We start from the raw sequence: 17368 nt of genomic DNA on the forward strand, positions 1-17368 counted from the left end.
TGTCAAATAAGTCATTTATGGCAAAATTTGTTTTAAGGGTTGCGTTTCTCATTCCTGAAGATTGCATTTTGTGCATGTGAGGCAGCTACTAGCTGTATGTCCTATGGATTCATGAAATTGCTATAAAACAGTGTCAGTTTTGCCATACGACTTGCCTCCCAGAGGAAATGTTGGTGCTTGGACTGTTTCATAGCGCTGTGCTGAAACTTGGTTTAGGTGGTTTTAAGGTAAGCACCCCCCTTTTTTTGTTTTTATTTTAGAGTTACTGCACTTCACTTTAGAAAATGTCTTTTTAACACTCCAGACATGGCTTGTATTTCTTGAAGTCAAACACACTCCCAAAAAGCATTGTTATTCAAAAAGTGTTCAGTATGCCTGGATAGACCATAAAAATGGGTTTGTATGCTAATGGCTTGTTTACCTAATGTGCACTGAACATTTTACATTAATACTGTACCATTTTACATTAATACTGCATGCTTTTCTATGTGAATTGAATAAAACATGTTATAAGCACTGTAATCCTTGATGTTGCTTGAAATATTGAATTAGCAAAAAAAAATGGGGAAACATTTTCTTCATAATTTGGAAAATACAAAAAGTTTTGTAAAACATAAACCTGAGTTTTTTCACTAAAAAGAAAAGAAATAGTCGCATTTCCCTTCCTCCTCCTTGTTAGATATATTACTATTCTAGTGTCAGCATCGATACACTTGATGGAAATGGCTTTCAGCCTCTCTGGAGGTGACTCTTCCATAAAGTATTGCACAGGTCAACATAATGTGATGACCTACTACAGGCAGGAGACCTAATTAAGCAGCAGAGCAAAATTGGTTTCTTTGCATTATTGTGTTTAAGGGGATTTTTTAAGGGCATATTTAATTGCAAGATGCAGGTTTTTTCCTTTCTAGATAGGCCTCTGATGGTATGTCTTACAGACATCCTCACTTCATCAATACCTATGATATGAAAAATCCATACGCTGCCTTTTGTACCTTTGGAAAGAGTGATAACAACTTGAAAAACTTCGACAGACTGGGTCATCTTTTGTAAAGTTAAGCCCTGTAAGTGGTTTGAACAAGAACTGCATTTCACATTGTGATGTATGCATGCACGTATGCAGTTGGTGCGTTCGTTCTGAAGTAGGAATTTCTTTGCTGAGAAAAAGCTTTACCAAAAAGGATCATTCAATCCCTACATGCAAGGACCGTTTCCTGGTGACAGGTAGGATGGCATTGTGCTTTCATGTACTGCTTTCAGTATTCCTAACTGCAGTCTTCACAGAGATGGCTAGTTACTCAGCTGTAACTTACACTTCTCAGAAATATAAGAGACAACACAACCATCTGGACATGAGTTGCTAGTTGATTGGACTAGTTTATTAAGAAGTCTAAAAGTGCCATCTTGATTTAACTCTTTGGGAGAAGAGGAAAGGGTGTCCCAAATACAGCTCTAATACTTTCTTGAAATAGCCTTATACTTTAAAAGAATCACAAAAATGTGGTAAAGAAATTACAAGGCCATTGTTTTGTTTCATTTTGGTTTGGGACAGTATGTGTTTCTGGGCTTCATTGTATACTCTGGTACACTTCTGATACACAGGTAATTTTCGGTGATGGGAACATTGATGCATCTGGTATTATAGCTGAAATCAAGCTAAAATAAAGGATGATTTTTTTTCCTTCCATGCTATGTTCTAGTCCTTCGGACAGGAACACTACTTTTGAGCTTGCTCTTCAATATGGTTATTTTGACTACATGTCATGCAACTTGAACGGATAGAAGAGTTGAGCCTAAGGTTAAAAAAATGTTGAAGGTCAAGGTCATAAATTACCTCTCTTATTCTCAAACAAGGACAGAGTGTGAGACATTTCAGTTCAAGTACTGCCTTTCACTTGGAACTGTTGTGGGAGCACATACATGGTCACCTACAGCCTCCAAGCTCTGAACTGGGAACTTCCCACATTGTGGCAAGAGAGTTGTCATAGTTGCCCATAATTACTTATTTCCAGGCTCTCTGTCCTGGTCTCATATCTTAGCTGCAGATACAGTGAGCAGATTGTGACTGCATTCAGTGTTTTAAGTAGCAGCATTTTATGTTTCACAAGGTGTAAAGCTGAAACAGATCTAAATTTTTGTATCTTAGTCCTGTTTTGTATGGCTGGGATTTGGCTTTCATTGTTGTTTTGGAGGTTTGGTTTGTTTTCTAACTCAGTGCCTTTAAAACAACTATCATTCTCTAAGTTCAGTATCCTATTTAGCTAATGTAGATTGTATTCCTTTTGACTTAAAGTTTGGCAGTGTCATTGGTGCAGTATCAACTCAACAACTGAAGCTGTCAAATGATGAGTTCCCTTAGTTACGAAGTTGTTGGCCATATGTGGGGTTGCAGCTTTCTGGACTGCAGTCTGTCAGTGCTGAGCTTGCTGAATCTCACTGCATTTACTGTTCCCTGAATAAAAGGGCTTAAGTGACAGTTCATTGCTGTTAATATTTTATGATAGTTACCTAGTTATCTGGTAATGTAGAACTGGAATACACAAGATCTAAAGCTCGACTACTACAATTTTGATTAAGACAATAGATGTTTCAAAGTGATGTAGAAAGGAGATCTATGATGTCTAATAATATTTAATAGCTCATTAAAATTTTGCTTCATCTGATCATATTTAAAATACAAGGCAACTTGCAGGTTTTGACACAGGAGCTAACACAGAAGAGTGATACTGCTACTAGCTTCAATTCATTGCCAGTGAAATCTGTTGGGTTATGCCCAAGAGCAAGAATGCCAAGGTCCGGCTTTCACTCTGTTATCAGCAGTTTTACCTACATGCAGTCTGGCAAGTGACTTCTCCAAGATACACCTGAAGATTTTGGGAAAGCCTGGTTCTGTTTGCTATTGCTTCCTCAGATGAAGGGCTGCTGCAACAATTCTACCTATCAGCACCAGATACTGACTTGGGTTGTGTTTTATTTTGAATGTGCTTTACTGCCTCTTGTTAGAACAGCTTTTAAAATGTAGCAAGGGGGACAATGAGTAGCTCATATACACAATGCAAGGTGTGCTCACTTGTGTCTCACATTCTTTCCCCTTCTTCATTTGACAACTGTTTTCCTAACCTTTAAAAGCAGTTCTAGTTCTTGTATATCATTGAAGTCCTGCCAGCCACTGGCTTCAGAAACACACCTCTTTACAAACCTCTTCCACACTTTGATTATAGTAGATGTTTTGCAAACTGAAGATACTCCTTCCTTGCTGCTTTTGGCATGTAAATAGTTCAAGGCTTCTCCTTTCTCCCCTCCCAGGTTTGGATGAGAGGAAAAGTGCCTCTTAAGGTGGCTTGATGCAGAGGTTCATAATACCTCAAGGACTGCCCACAGTCACTGGCCACTTATCCAAGTCTGGCTCTTCTGGGCCTTGGTCCTTTCCTGCTGGCATGCACTGCTGTGCCAAACCACCACATTGACAGGACTGGCATAAATGGGTGGCCTTTCTCTCCTGCCTTCTTGGCCAAACATCAAAGGGATGCCCACAGAGTCTAACTGGAGCTCTAACCTGGAAAAGCTATCTTCAGTAGCTGAAGGATGGAGGGAAAGGCACAGCTGGCATAGGGGAAAGCTTACATGCACTTCCACAGTCATGACTGTAGCAGGGGAAGACGAAGCTGGGCTGGAAAAACATGTGAAGTTTACTATTCCTAATTTTTTTTCAGCATTTAGCAGTAGAAAGTGTTGTGTCCTCCTTTGTGCTCTCAGAGGCTGTGTCTGCTGTCGGTGAGGGAAGCCAGGTTGACAATGTCAAAATCCATCGGGCACTTTGTTGCACCTGATGCACAGCAGCCAGGTCATGAAGTGCTGGTTTCAGGTCGGAGAAGTGTGTTGGGGAAGTCTGGAGATCGGCAGGGATAAAAGAGGTCCCTGTCCCGTTCCCGGGTCAGGGGACAGCACACCCAAGGCCAGGGTCCGCGGCCAGAGCAGCGAGGACCGGGCACAGGACTGGGCGGCTCCGCGGCGATCCGGGCCTCGCTGAAAACTCTGTCAGGGATTCTTTTTTTTTTTTTTTTTTTCCCCCGCCCAGCTTACAGCTGGCTCCAAATTTTGAGAAGTGTTCACACCAGCTGCCAGCCGTTGGCGGGACGGCGGCGCGGAGTCCTCATCCCCTGCGCGGATGGTGGCGAGGGGATGCGCCTGCCTCCCTTCCCTCCAGCCCGGAGTTCGTCGGCACTAGCCTCCGCCTGCTCGGACCGGACTAAATCCATTAACTGGCCCGGGCACCACCGTCAGTCCGCCTGACCCCAGCTGCGACAAAAAGGCCAAGAGAGGCCGAGGTTTCCGTGGCCCACCCCTGTCGGCCCAGAACTCGCTTCTCCGGCCGGCGTTAACCTTCCCCTGCCACCCCCACGCAATCCCTCCTCGCGGATGTTTTTGTTTAGTTGGGGTTTTTTTCCCCTTTTTTTCCTCCCCTTCACTGTTAACAAAACCTGGTGATTAAGATGCGAAACTAACAAAGAGTTTTTCTTCCACCTTAACCTTGCACACAATCCTTTAACAAATTAATTAATCCTAATGAATTAACACTTCATTTATTTAAAAGCGCTACAGTTCATGAATTAAATTTTCATGCAGTGATTAAAGGCTGTTAAAATATGCATGATTTCGTTAAAATTTTATAATAAATCAGGGCAATGTGTTACATGACAAGGCAACTACTTCCCAGCCCTTCGGAAGGTGTTTTGATTCGGGAGGGAGGGGGCGGGTGGGATAGTGGGAGGGAGCCTGGCGCTCCTCTCCTGGTTTTGGCAGCGGAGCGCATCCCAGAGCGCAGTGAAACTCGGCTGACCACCGACCCTCCGAGCCCCTCTGCCCCTCCTCTTATGAGGGGAAGAAGGCAGCTTTGCTTTGGGCTACCTTATCGTAATACGTCGTCCCGGGAGCGGGAGCGATCGTGAGAGCGGGTGGAAGCCAGCAACAGGTTTGCCCACAGAGCCGAAAGCGAGCAAGGTCTGGTAGGTGTTTTGATGAAGAGGCTTCTCGGCGCACATTTTAATTCCTCCGCATCACTTGAAAACAAAGAGCAAGCAACTTTACTGGCAACAGGACCTGCAGTGTTTTCCACCGGACTTCTTCCTGGCTCCCCCTGTCTTCCTTGCTTTCCCGAAAGGGGACGTTGTGAACTACCTTGGGACTTAAATCACCATCAAGTGTTTCAATTTTTAATATGACAACATTCTACACTTTGGCTGCAAAAGCAATTATTGCGGCTTGTACATCAGTAATTAGCAGGTCTTTGCTGATGTAAGGAAAGTCCTCATTAGGACATGGAAATACTTTTTGTGCATTCACCCAAAGGATTAGTTGTTGTTTTGTGTTGTGGGTTTGTTTGGTTTGTTGTTTTGTTTGTTTGTTTGTTTGTTTGTTTGTTTTTCTTCTGGAGGTTGCTTTTTATCATCTAAAGGAAAAATAGCTTTTACACTAAATGGGATATTGACTTTCTGTGAACTTCACCGAATAACACATGTACTGTAGTTTTCCTCTCACTGACACTCAGTGTAGGACAAATACCGACCCTCAAAACTGTAAAAGTAAGTTTGGTGAAATAAATATATCCAGAAGGGAGTGGTTCTAATACAATCCACATGAACTTTTGTTTGGTTGTTGTTTGTTTGTTTGTTTTACGTCGGGATATATAACAAGCTGTGGTCAGCTGTAGTCTGTCCATTTTTGGGAAATCCCAAAAAGAGGAATCAAATACAATGGGTTAGGGTAATTGATTTATAAATCCCACACTGTGGGAGTAAAGCGTTACTTTATTACTTTCTCGAGATAGGCAGTTCAGTCAGTTAAGGAAATCTGCCTAGTTGTTAGATTTAAAGCTGGAGAAAAGTACGGCAGACAAATAAATGCGTTATATATGTATGTATATATGCCTCCTTCCCTTCATTGAGCATTCTGGGGCATAAAAGTAGGGCTACAGCATGGTCGCATCGCGAATGAACTCGCTCCTCAAAGCTAGCGCTTTTATTGCCATCAGTATTCATGAGGCTGGACGTACCCACGAGGAACAGAAATAACAGCTAACATTAAGATATAATCTATTATCAGGCCCGTTCGATGATGAGCCCGACTCAGACCGTCCTCCCAGGGAGACGCCTGTGGCGCGGACAGTGTGGGCTGCCGGGGCCGCTGGGGACTGGTGACAAGGCGAGGCCGATCCCCGACGAGTCCTGCAGAACCCCCGGGCAGCAGCCTCGGGGCCCGGTGGGGCACGGGGAGCCAAAGGGGATGAGGTCGGCGATTGGCTTCAACCTCTCAGCGGGCTGCGTCAGGATGGGGTGTAAGATTGAGCGTTGTTTTAGTCAGCACTTCCCCTCTTTAAAAAAAAAAAATCCTAAAGATTGAAAAGGAAAGTTTTTCCTCTCGAGTTTGATAAGTGACAGACCAAACGGTGCCTAAAGGAAAAATCATCTCTTCTTCACACCTCTGAATGATCAGACAGAGGGAAAAGTTGGCTCCGACTCCATACCTCAGTACCTCAAGAGCCGCCAGAAGCCTGGAGCCTCCCCGGGGACTGCAGGCTATTTGCCACCCAACGCAGCCGTCTCCGACATTAGGGCTGGTGCTGTGGCCGCATCCCAGTCTGTTTGAATGAGGGAACGAGGAGCACCTAGCAGAGGGTGTCTCTCCAGTCCGGCGGACTACGTCACCCCCTTGTTTGCCAAATCAAGGAGAATCCAGAGTCCTGCGAGCTGTAGAGACACCATGCCCATCCCCATCTCTGCCTCCAGAAGACGCCAGGGAGGTGAGACAGAAGGCCCTTAGAACATCTAGAGGTCCTCACCTCTTCAGCCTTACGGCTGGCACTTGAGGTGGAACAGGAAAGTGTCTTTCTGGCTGAAAAAACAAGGGTCAGTTTAGAAGTGCCGGAGGGGGTTCATGTCCTTCTGGCCAAGAAGTACCTGGGCTGGCTCGCACTCGTGTAGACACGCCCCGGGCCCTGATAGCTCACAGGTTGGAGACCCCGGCCGCAAGCCCGGTGGCATGTGAGGAAGAAGGCAGGTCACCACTTAGCCTAGAAATCCACAGCCCACCTCACCGCGAACGCCTTTGTCGCTGCTTGCACATTTTTCCTTTGATCTCAGCGTTTCTCTTAGGGAAACCTGATGAACTTGGCCTGACAGAGTCCTGGGAAACAGGGGCCACGCAGAGGGGAGCGGACAAACACCTACTCGTCCCAGGTGGAGCATATCCCACGCCTTCCTGCACAGGGCGAGGAAGTGAGCCCGGATTTCCACCTCGTCTCCCCCTCCAGCACCAGCCAAGTAGTCCCGCGGTGCGTGCCTCTGGCTGGCTTTTCGCCGCTGACGGGGAAAGGCAGGCTGCTCGGGCCTTTCTTCTGGAGCTGGTCCCTTCTCAGCAGCTTGGCAAAACCCGCTAGTTTCTCCCACTTTCCTCCTCCTCTCCATCCCTTCCCCAAGAGGCTTTCTGCTTACAAGACATGGTAGCTTAGAATGAGATAGAATAAGTCATATGCCGTTTCTTGTGTTGTTGGGGTTTGTTTTTTTTCCCTCCCCCAAACTCAAACAAACAAAAGGAACAAAAAAAGAGAAAGAAATCCACAGAAAGTATGCTTTGGCTATTCTGATGCAGTGATTTCCATATATAAGTAGAGACAAAGTCCGCTTCAGACCGGTGTCTTTCATTTTCAAGTTCATCTCCTCAGAGATGAAGTTGCATTCCGCCACCTCAGGGGACGCGGTAATGGATGGAGACCTGGCTCCCATTCGCACGAGTAATTGGCAGTCGTTCCTTCCTTCCTCTCGGACTGGATGGGGAACTGAGGAAGGGCTTATGAAGACAAATGTGGTCTTTACTTGGGTTTGCGGTGTATGCTGCGTATGTGTGCCTGCATGTGCTTGAGTGGCCTTTCGGCGTGCGGGAGAAAGAGCAATTCCGATGCCTTCCGAGGCTGTTCTACCCCTGATCCAAACACTCCGCTGCCGCTCCCCGCTGCCTGCCCGCCTGCAGCCCTGCTGAAACACACAGGGTAGCAGCTGGTCCGTCAGCGAGGGACGACTACAGCATGCCCCAGGGGACACGATTCACCGAGGGGCTTTCCCTAGAGAGTCGCCTTTACCTCTCATGCACAGCAGCAGGTACAGTCCTTTGTCAGTTATCTCCAACTTTATAGGCAGCTAAAAACAAACAAACAAAAAATCTGCTCTAAACCGGGACAGAAATCCCGAATCACTCATAAAATCAACCGTACGTTATTAACCCTGGTGTCAATCCTTAACCATTTCATTCAAATGAAAGAGAATTCAAGAAATAAACTACAGTGAAGAGAGAGAGGAGTAAAACAGACATAAAGAGACAGAAAGTACCCCCAAATTTCCCAATACAACAAAGAGAAAAAGAGAGAGAAATACAGAGAGCAAGAAAGAGGCCCACAAATAGAGGAAAAGAAAAGAAAAGAAAAGAAAAGAAAAGAAAGGAAAGGAAAGGAAAGGAAAGGAAAGGAAAGGAAAGGAAAGGAAAGGAAAGGAAAGGAAAGGAAAGGAAAGGAAAGGAAAGGAAAGGAAAGGAAAGGAAAGGAAAGGAAAGGAAAGGAAAGGAAAGGAAAGGAAAGGAAAGGAAAGGAAAGGAAAGGAAAGGAAAGGAAAGGAAAGGAAAGGAAAGGAAAGGAAAGGAGAAAAAAGAAAAGAAAAGAAAAGAAAAGAAAAGAAAAGAAAAGAAAAGAAAAGAAAAGAAAAGAAAAGAAAAGAAAAGAAAAGAAAAGAAAAGAAAAGAAAAGAAAAGAAAAGAAAAGAAAAGAAAAGAAAAGAAAAGGAAAAGAAAAGAAAAGAAAAGAGAAGAGAAGAAAAGAAAAAAAAGAAAATGTATTCTGTGTATGAGCGCATTCTGCATGAAACTTGGGATTTCCCCACGGCGAAGGAGCGAGGGCTGGCTGGGCAGTCACGGCAGAAGTCATACACACGCTCCTCGGGGGAGAAGCGACTGTCACCAGCGGTGGCTGGCACAGTAGTATTTCCAGCTAAACTACACAGAGTAGGGCGAAATGAAATCGTGTGGAAGTCGGTAGCCTCTGAGTACTTCAAACAAGTGTCTGACACCTTGATTCTTCCCGAGGAGCCTCTGTATAATGACCAAAAGTAGCCGGGCGCGGCTAGAGGACGTCCCTTTCTGCCGTGAGGGCCCTCGGCGCGGACTCGCTTTTTCCTGCCTGGTGCTGCCGGGTCAGCGCACCTTGGCGTTCCGGTGCCGAGGGCCGGGCCGGGCCGCTTGCCAGCTCCCCTCCGAGAGCAGGGAAAAAGGCCTCCTGGCTGCGCCCCGGCCGGGCCGGCCCCGCCCCAGAGGCGCCCACTGCCCCGGCGCCCCGCTGCCCATCCCCTCCCCGTCGGGGCGCCCTGGGCCGCGCCGGCGGCCGCGCAGCGCGCACGTGTGGCAGCCACAGGTGCCGCAGCCGCCCGGTCCTCGGCGCCTCTCGCTATAAGAGCGTCCCCGCCGCCGCCGCCCCGGCGAGACGGGCAAGGGCTGCGGGAGATGCAACAAGGCGCAGGGAGGCAGGGACCGGGGGCGGCGGGAGGAAAAGGAGGAGGAGGAGAAGGAGGAGGAAAGAGAGGAGGAGGAGGAGGAAGGGGGGGAGACAGCTGATGCCTGTCAAAGCCGGAGCCGCCGCGCTCTCGCGAGAGCCCGCCCGGCGGTAGCCACGGGATGCGGGGCTCAGGTGCGGGCAGAGCGCAGCGCAGCGCGCCCGGCGCCGGGCAGCGGCAGGCAGAGGAGTGAGACGGCGGAGGCCGGAGGGAGCCTCGCCGCCCTCTCACCCACCCACCTAGCCCAGCCCCAGCCACCGTGGAAGCGGCGGCGGCGGGGGCAGGGTCCGCTGCGGCACCGCAGCCACCGGCTCCGCCACCGCTATCCGACGCCGGCGGGAAGAGAACGCACGGAGAGCACTTTTCTCCCGACTTTAGGAGTGTTTGTGGATTTACATGCCAAGCCTTCAAGATGATGTCTATGAACAGCAAGCAGCCGCATTTTGCCATGCATCCCACCCTACCTGAGCACAAATACCCCTCTCTACACTCCAGTTCGGAAGCAATAAGAAGAGCATGTCTACCAACTCCACCGGTAAGGGACATGCAGCTGCAGCTCTCCTCTTTCTTTCTTTCTTTTTTTTTCCCCCCTCTTTCTCACACACAGGCATACACTCTTCCTTTTTTTCTCTCTCTCTCACTTTCCTGTATACTGCATGTATGTGTATGTGCATTAATAAAAAAACCGCTGCGAGGCACATTTTGACAAGCGGCGCTTAATGTTTTTTTCATGTCGTCCTCTGCAATCATCTGAGCGCCTGTGATCTTTTTTGAAAGCGGTGTTCACACGCGTCTCCGACTTCATCCACTTTCTGTATTAATTTTTATGACTCGGCCTCTGAAAGGAAATGTGCTTTATGTGCTCTTGTGTTTGACACAATTCCCCAGCTGAGAGTTACAGATCCATTTCTTCTTTCTCCTGTCTTTTTTATTCTCTCCCCCTCCTTTTTCTTTTTTCTTTTTTTTTTTTTTAAATTTTCATTTATTTGCTTCCTTCACGCCCTCTTCCTCTCTGTTTCACAACCCCCACCTCGGCTTCCTGCCCTACCCTTCGCTGCTGCTTTGCCTCTTTTTCTCCCCCTCATCGCTTTCCCCCCAATTACTCTACCCCATCCCTTATTTCCCCTCACTTCCCTGTGCTGTCTCCTGCTACACTGTGTTTCCCCCACCCCGTACCCCTTTACATGCGCATACTGCTGCTATCTGCCCCCTCCCCTGCACGCTCACCCCAACTTTGCCCGCCTCTCTGTCCCCGCCCGGGCTCCCCTCTTTCAACTTTCCCCCCTCCTTCCCTACGGCGCTCCCGTAACCCCAACGTCCCCTTCCCTTTCCGCGCTGTCTCTGCCCTCTCCGCGGCTGACCCCTGTCCTCCTCCTCCCGCACCCCGCTCTTTTTTGTGTCCCTTGCAGCTGCAGAGCAATATCTTCGCCAGCCTCGATGAGACCCTGCTGGCGCGGGCCGAGGCTCTGGCCGCCGTCGACATTGCCGTTTCGCAGGGTAAAAGTCACCCCTTCAAGCCGGACGCCACCTACCACACCATGAACAGCGTGCCCTGCACCTCCACCTCCACTGTGCCCCTGGCGCACCACCACCACCACCATCACCACCACCACCAGGCGCTGGAGCCCGGAGACCTCCTCGACCACATCACCTCCCCATCGCTAGCGCTCATGCCCGGCGGAGGAGGCGGCGGCAGCGGCGGCAGCGCTGGCCACGACGGGGCGGGTGGCGGCGGTGCCGGGGCCGGCAGCGGCGGGGCCGGCGGCGGCGGGGGCGGCGGCGGCCTCATCTCCACCTCGGCCCACCCGCACTCGCACATGCACGGCCTGGGCCACCTCTCGCACCCGGCCGCCATGAACATGCCGTCGGGGCTGCCGCACCCGGGGCTGGTGGCCGCTCACCACGGGGCAGCGGGGCAGGTGGCCTCGGCGGCGGCGGTGGTAGGGGCAGCTGGCTTGGCCTCCATCTGCGACTCGGACACGGACCCGCGGGAGCTGGAGGCCTTCGCCGAGCGCTTCAAGCAGCGCCGCATCAAGTTGGGGGTGACCCAGGCCGACGTGGGCTCGGCATTGGCCAACCTGAAGATCCCGGGGGTGGGCTCCCTCAGCCAGAGCACCATCTGCCGCTTCGAGTCTCTCACCCTCTCCCACAACAACATGATTGCCCTCAAACCCATCCTGCAGGCCTGGCTGGAGGAGGCCGAGGGTGCCCAGCGGGAAAAAATGAACAAACCCGAGCTCTTCAACGGGGGCGAGAAGAAGCGCAAGAGGACTTCCATCGCCGCTCCAGAGAAGCGTTCCCTGGAGGCTTACTTCGCCGTCCAGCCCCGGCCTTCCTCTGAGAAGATCGCCGCCATCGCTGAGAAATTGGACCTCAAAAAGAACGTGGTGCGGGTTTGGTTTTGCAACCAGAGACAGAAGCAGAAACGGATGAAATTTTCCGCCACCTACTAGGAGTGGGCGGGAGGGGCGGCCCGGGCACCGGGGGCACCGAGGGGGGCCGGGCCGGGGCCGCGGGGGACGCCTATGCACCACCGCAGTCGCCCGAGACGCCGTGAGAAGCTCCTGGGGACCAAGGGACGCTGTAGAAATGAAACGTGAACTACTCGATGACAGGGGAAGGGGGGCGTGCGTGGGGAGGGGGGGTGGGGTGTACTCTATCAATTATTAAAACAAAAAAGACACCGGGACACCAACTAGAAGAAGGAGGAGAGGAGGTAAAAACAGTCTAGAAACCCGCATGGGTCAATTCTGCGGCCCCAGTCCCACCTCTGTCCGTCCCTCCCCCCCCCCCCCCGGCCCCCCCACAGAAAGCGGGAGAAAGAGCAACTTAAAGCGTAAACACACACAAACACACACCAATAAATGCCGTGACAGCAACAACCACAAACCGAGATACTTAAGTCACAACTTTCCGAAGGAAAACAAACCCGACCAACAAATATGGAAGGCGAAACTATCGGTGATGATGCTACGTTTGGTTTGGGTCTCTTTTCATTACTTTCTGGTCTTCTTTCTTTCTTTTCTCTGGCTAGCTAATGAATAAGGATGGCGGTGGCTTGGTGTGGGGGCTCTTTTTCTTTAGTTGGCTTAGGTTTGGGTTTTATTTTTCTTTTGTGTTTTCTGTGTGTTTTGGGTTGGCTTTTTTTGTTTGTGTTGGTTGGAGTTTTTTTGTTTGGTTGAGGATCTGTTTGGATTTTTTGCTGATTTTTTTTTTTTGTGTTTTGGTTTTTGGGGTTGGGCTTTTTTGTTTTGTTGCTGGTGGTTGGGTTTTAGTAGTTGTTTGGGGGTGGGGGTTTTGTTTGCTTTTATTTTTCCCTCAAATGCACTTCTTCACGAGGCTTTGACGATGGGTCTTCTCTGTGCCGGGGAAATGTTGCGAGCAGGGCCGGGGCAGGGGCAGGGGCAGGGGCAGGCAGCCCAGCGGGGCAGCCAAACCTCCTGAGGCTCGGCAGCGGTCTTTTCCCTCTCGGCTCTTGCCTCAATAATCCTAACTAACTTCAGCAAAACAAACAAAAAAGTACTCCGTAGCCCCTTTATTTCTCTTCCCTCGCCTGGGTGGTTTGCCTTTACATCTGTGTCTAAAGACAGTTCCCTGCCTCTGCAGAGATGTGTCTGGAGACAGATACCAAGCCTGCCAGAGCGGGGATGCTTTCCGAAAGAGGATGTTCAGATTCATTAAGGCTCGTGCTTAAATACGTCCTCTCTCCCTTCCCTCCCCCACTGCTCACCACCTCATGCCCCCCGGCATCCATACCAGATCTGCTGGATTTAGCTGCGGTGGGAAAAGGGTCCCGCCTTGGTTTTCTCCAAGGGCTGGGGGCGATTGAACCCGGTAGGAAAAGGAAATCTACCAGTGCGGGGTTTGAAACGACATTTGTTTCTGAGGGGTTTGCATGCTGGGAACAAACAGGCAAAACAACCATGTGGGCTTCAAAGTCGTTTATTGTAAATAAACGCTAGGTAGAGGATGGGGTTTTTTTTGAGCGGGAGTGTGTGTGGGGGGGTTCAATTTGCACTATCACAGGCTCCCGGGTTGGAAGCGATGATGTTATTCCATAATAACGATGCTGATAATCATCAAGGTGCATTTTATGTCTCATGGATTGGGGGGGGGGAAGGAAAATTATCAGAGCTCATTAGGCAAAGTCACCAGCTACGTGTAGAAGCCATTGCTGACTCTGGCTGATACTGAGCGACTACTGAGGCTTTCAAGTAACAAGGATTCTCTATGAAAAGCAAATATCATTCCGTTTAAATCAAAACACACAATAGACTGAAATTATGCATGGGAAAAAAAAGGGGGGGGGTAAGAATTAAAAGAAAAAAAACTACACAGCATAGAAAGATCCATGAAAAAGTCTCGATATTATTAGCTTATTTATTTATCTATTTATTTATCTATTTATTTTATTATTATTAATATTATTTTGTGTATCATTGTTTGCAGCGCAAACATTCTATGCATTTTGAAACTGGGCACTAAATAGACTAGCTTCTGGTAGAATCTTTTGTGGGTGGTGTAATTTCACAGTTTAACTGCCTGTTTTCACTGAAAACACAAACATTCTTGTCACGTTCTTGTATTTAGATTTAAAAGACAAAAAAAAAAAGAGGGGGGGAAAAAAAAGATGAAAAAAGAGGATTGTAAATATTTTCTTTAATGCACAGGATTAAAAAAAAAAAAAAAAAAGAAAAAGAAAAAAAGAAAAGCTACAAACTGCAACCACATGTGGATCCTGAACTGTCTCACTGAATAATCTACCTGTCCATGTATGTTTGCTGAGCTTTCTCCTTGGTTGTCCTTATGACTTTTATTTCTGTCAGAAATATTTCTGTACGCCAAAATACAACAGGGAGATCCGTCCCAGCATACTTACAAATAAAACAAACGTGGAAACAGAATAGTTACTATTATTGGGTGCATTTTAAAAGGAAAAAAAAAATAAAAGCAGGAAGAAAAAAATTATTTCCGAGACACTGCTGGTAAATTCAAGTTACGGCCGTTAGATGATAAAACTAATTCTACCAAAAAGAAAATAGTGAGAGATGTATTTTTCTGCTAAATCCAGAAATCATTACTTTGAGATAGCTCTTATGTGAAAATCGGTGCTCTGAATAAAATTAACTATATATTAGCTGCGTGTGTTTCTTGAAGTTTATTCTATAACTGCAGAATATAAAATCAAAGTAAAATTTTAAGAAGGACTTCCGAAGTATTTCTTTTCAGTTTGCTGGAAAGGATTATGCACCTACAAAATATGTATAAAGAAGAAAAGTTTGGGTGGTTTCAGGTTTGTATGTTGTTCCGACTGGCCTAATTGCACTTAATTATGTAACAAGATACTTTATTTTTGTTTTGGGTTAATAAATATGAAAATCCTAAACTGATCTCTCCTGATGTTGTAAATGCAATTGTTCATTAGGAACGTATAGGATGCCACCTACTGCTTCAACTGATCAAAGAACCTCTTTCTATTTTCTGATGACCTGTGACTAGATCAGATGCCAAATGTAAAGAGTTAATAGCTGGGATTTTTTCTTCTGTAGACATATTTTAGCCAAATCTTTTTAATTTTGCCGGTAAATCTGTGAACCAAGACACGTGATGTTCAGAAACTAACAATACGTTCAAAAAGCTGTGATTTTAAACAACTACTGATGTTAGACTATAAGCACTAAAGGTATTTTAAAAACAAAACAAACAAACCAAAACACATAGATCTCGTCCACTGGAAACTGACTTTGTTTCTGTTGTTATTGACTTGAAATGTCATCAGAATTTTTAATAAATGCATTTGTAAAAATATTATTTTATACAAAAGTATTACCGGATATCATTTTTGGAGAGTCAGGAATGAACAAATAAAAATAATTATAAATGTTTTTTTTTTCTTTCCCTTCCCCCCCCCCCTCCATCTGCCCCAAATCATTGAAATGTTGCAAGCGATACCACATTTGTATTATACAGTAATGACCGATGTATGTATTGAGAAGTTAAGGAGTTTGGTTTGTAATAAGCACAATCCTTATCAAATACAAAGGAAAAAAAATATGTTAATAAAACAGATGGTAAAAATAAAAGCTTTGCAGAGTTTCCTAATTGTCATGGTAGGAAACTGTGCAAAACCGGAATGTCCTCTTTGCCGTTGGATAAATCTGAATAGTTCATAAAGCCAGGAAGTACTCATGAAGCTCTTTGAATAAATGCCTCACTAAAAATATCAAAAGAAAGAGAGAGGGAGAGAGAGAGAGGGAATGAAAGAGAGTGAAAGACAAAGAGAGAGAGAGGAAGAGAGAGAGAGAAAGAACATTGTTTACATTTGTGTTTATAAAGGACTAATATCTGTTCTACACTGGAAGGGGGGGGAGGGAGGAGAGGAAGTAATAAAGACAAAGAGGTAAAATATATATTTGCATTTATTCCCCAACGGTGTGCAACTTCCTGTATACAGAGTGCAAGTTTTGACCAAAAAATTGTAGATTTCCCCCTTCCCTTTGTGATACAGGCTGAGACCGCTGTATGATGACCACTTCTGATGGCTTCTGAACTTCAGCCAGTTCAGGATCTGTGACCCTGGCCGAGGAGGCTTCGGGACTGCAGTCCCCTGAATGGTCTTTCTTTCCACGCCCGAGGTATCTCGCCTCTCTCCTGATGTTATTTTCTAGTCCTAAAGCCGCAAAACCCGTGCGGAATCCCAGAATTTCTGCTTAACACTTGCTCTGCGATTGCTTTCAACTCAGATTAGGCCATCATAAGCGAATAACAGACACCCACTGTCACGCTCGTATTGATTTTTACTCTCCTGTGATATTAAGCCTAATTCGCTCCTGGTTCAACAAGTAAAAAGGCTCCCCAGAAAAAGAACGAAGTGTCCTGCAAGCACGGATTTTATGGTTTCGGTGCCTCCTTCCCCGCCTCCCTGTGTCACCCCTTTCCTCCGAAGAGAGATAGATTTGTCGAAAGATAATTATTTTAACTCTGACGGACTCGAGAGCATAAAGCTTGGTACCGCCGCTGCTGCCCTGTGTTATTCTGGCATTTCCCAAACGATTTTAAATCCCTCCAGTTATTTATGTCTCGCTTTTCAGCCGGCGGTATTTTTTTTTTTCCTTTTAAAGCTTTATTATATTTACCTGCTGATTCCAAAGCGGAGGAAAAGCCTAATTGATTTTTAAAAGATCAGCAGCAGAATTCCAATCCGCTTGGGAACCTGTTTCCACCTGCCAGACGAGGGTCTGATTATGGGTAATTACGTTATTTAGGAGTTGATAAAAGGCGGGGGCCCCGCTGCCACCCCGGTCGCTGCCCCAGCCGGGGCGCGGAGAGGACCCACGCAGGGAGAGCCGCGGCACAGCTCGGCGGGGCCGCCGCCGCCACGTCCGCCCCTGCAAACACAATTACGGAGCCGCCGTTAATAATTCATGGACTGAGATTTAGAAAATTAATAAAATGAATTATAACAAGAGGCTAATTAAAAACTTTAGTAATTGTTGTCAAGACAGCTTGATGGGAGGCGTGCTGCACGAGCTAACCCCCCCTCCCCCCCTTCTCCTCCCTACCCCTCCTTCATTCCTTCCCCTTCCGCTTTTGGAAAGCATTTTCTTTTTCCTCCTTTGCAACCCCTTCGCACCTGAAGGAGGCTCAGTTTGGGAGAAAAGCAGTAGATGAATATATAGGTCAGCTGAATATATAGGTCCCAGAGATGGGACCGATAGTGGTAAACTGCAAGCAAATCTTTTTTCATCATAGCAAGAGACAGAGACAGGCGGTGGGTG

The 17368-nt window shown here is 47.2% G+C and overlaps 1 protein-coding gene across 1 annotated transcript; it reads left to right on the forward strand.

Annotated features, from left to right (window-relative positions):
• Positions 1–9642: 9642 nt before the first annotated feature.
• POU4F1 (POU class 4 homeobox 1) lies at positions 9643–12169 on the forward strand. The gene is made up of 2 exons (XM_054162992.1): positions 9643–10125; positions 11000–12169. The coding sequence occupies exons 1-2, from the start codon at positions 10003–10005 to the stop codon at positions 12041–12043; spliced, it is 1167 nt and encodes a 388-aa protein (XP_054018967.1). The 5' UTR covers positions 9643–10002; the 3' UTR covers positions 12044–12169.
• The last annotated feature ends 5199 nt before the right edge of the window (positions 12170–17368 follow it).

Source organism: Dryobates pubescens, chromosome 7, assembly GCF_014839835.1.
Source record: "Dryobates pubescens isolate bDryPub1 chromosome 7, bDryPub1.pri, whole genome shotgun sequence".
In the NCBI taxonomy this organism is placed as follows: domain Eukaryota; kingdom Metazoa; phylum Chordata; class Aves; order Piciformes; family Picidae; genus Dryobates; species Dryobates pubescens.

What these genes read in the sequence shown, in the direction of transcription:
- POU4F1 (XM_054162992.1), top strand. Translation starts at nt 10,003, where the DNA reads ATGATGTCTATGAACAGCAAGCAGCCGCATTTTGCCATGCATCCCACC. An exon ending in CATGTCTACCAACTCCACCG is followed by an intron (nt 10,126 to 10,999) that starts GTAAGGGACATG and finishes TGTCCCTTGCAG; the next exon opens with CTGCAGAGCAATATCTTCGC.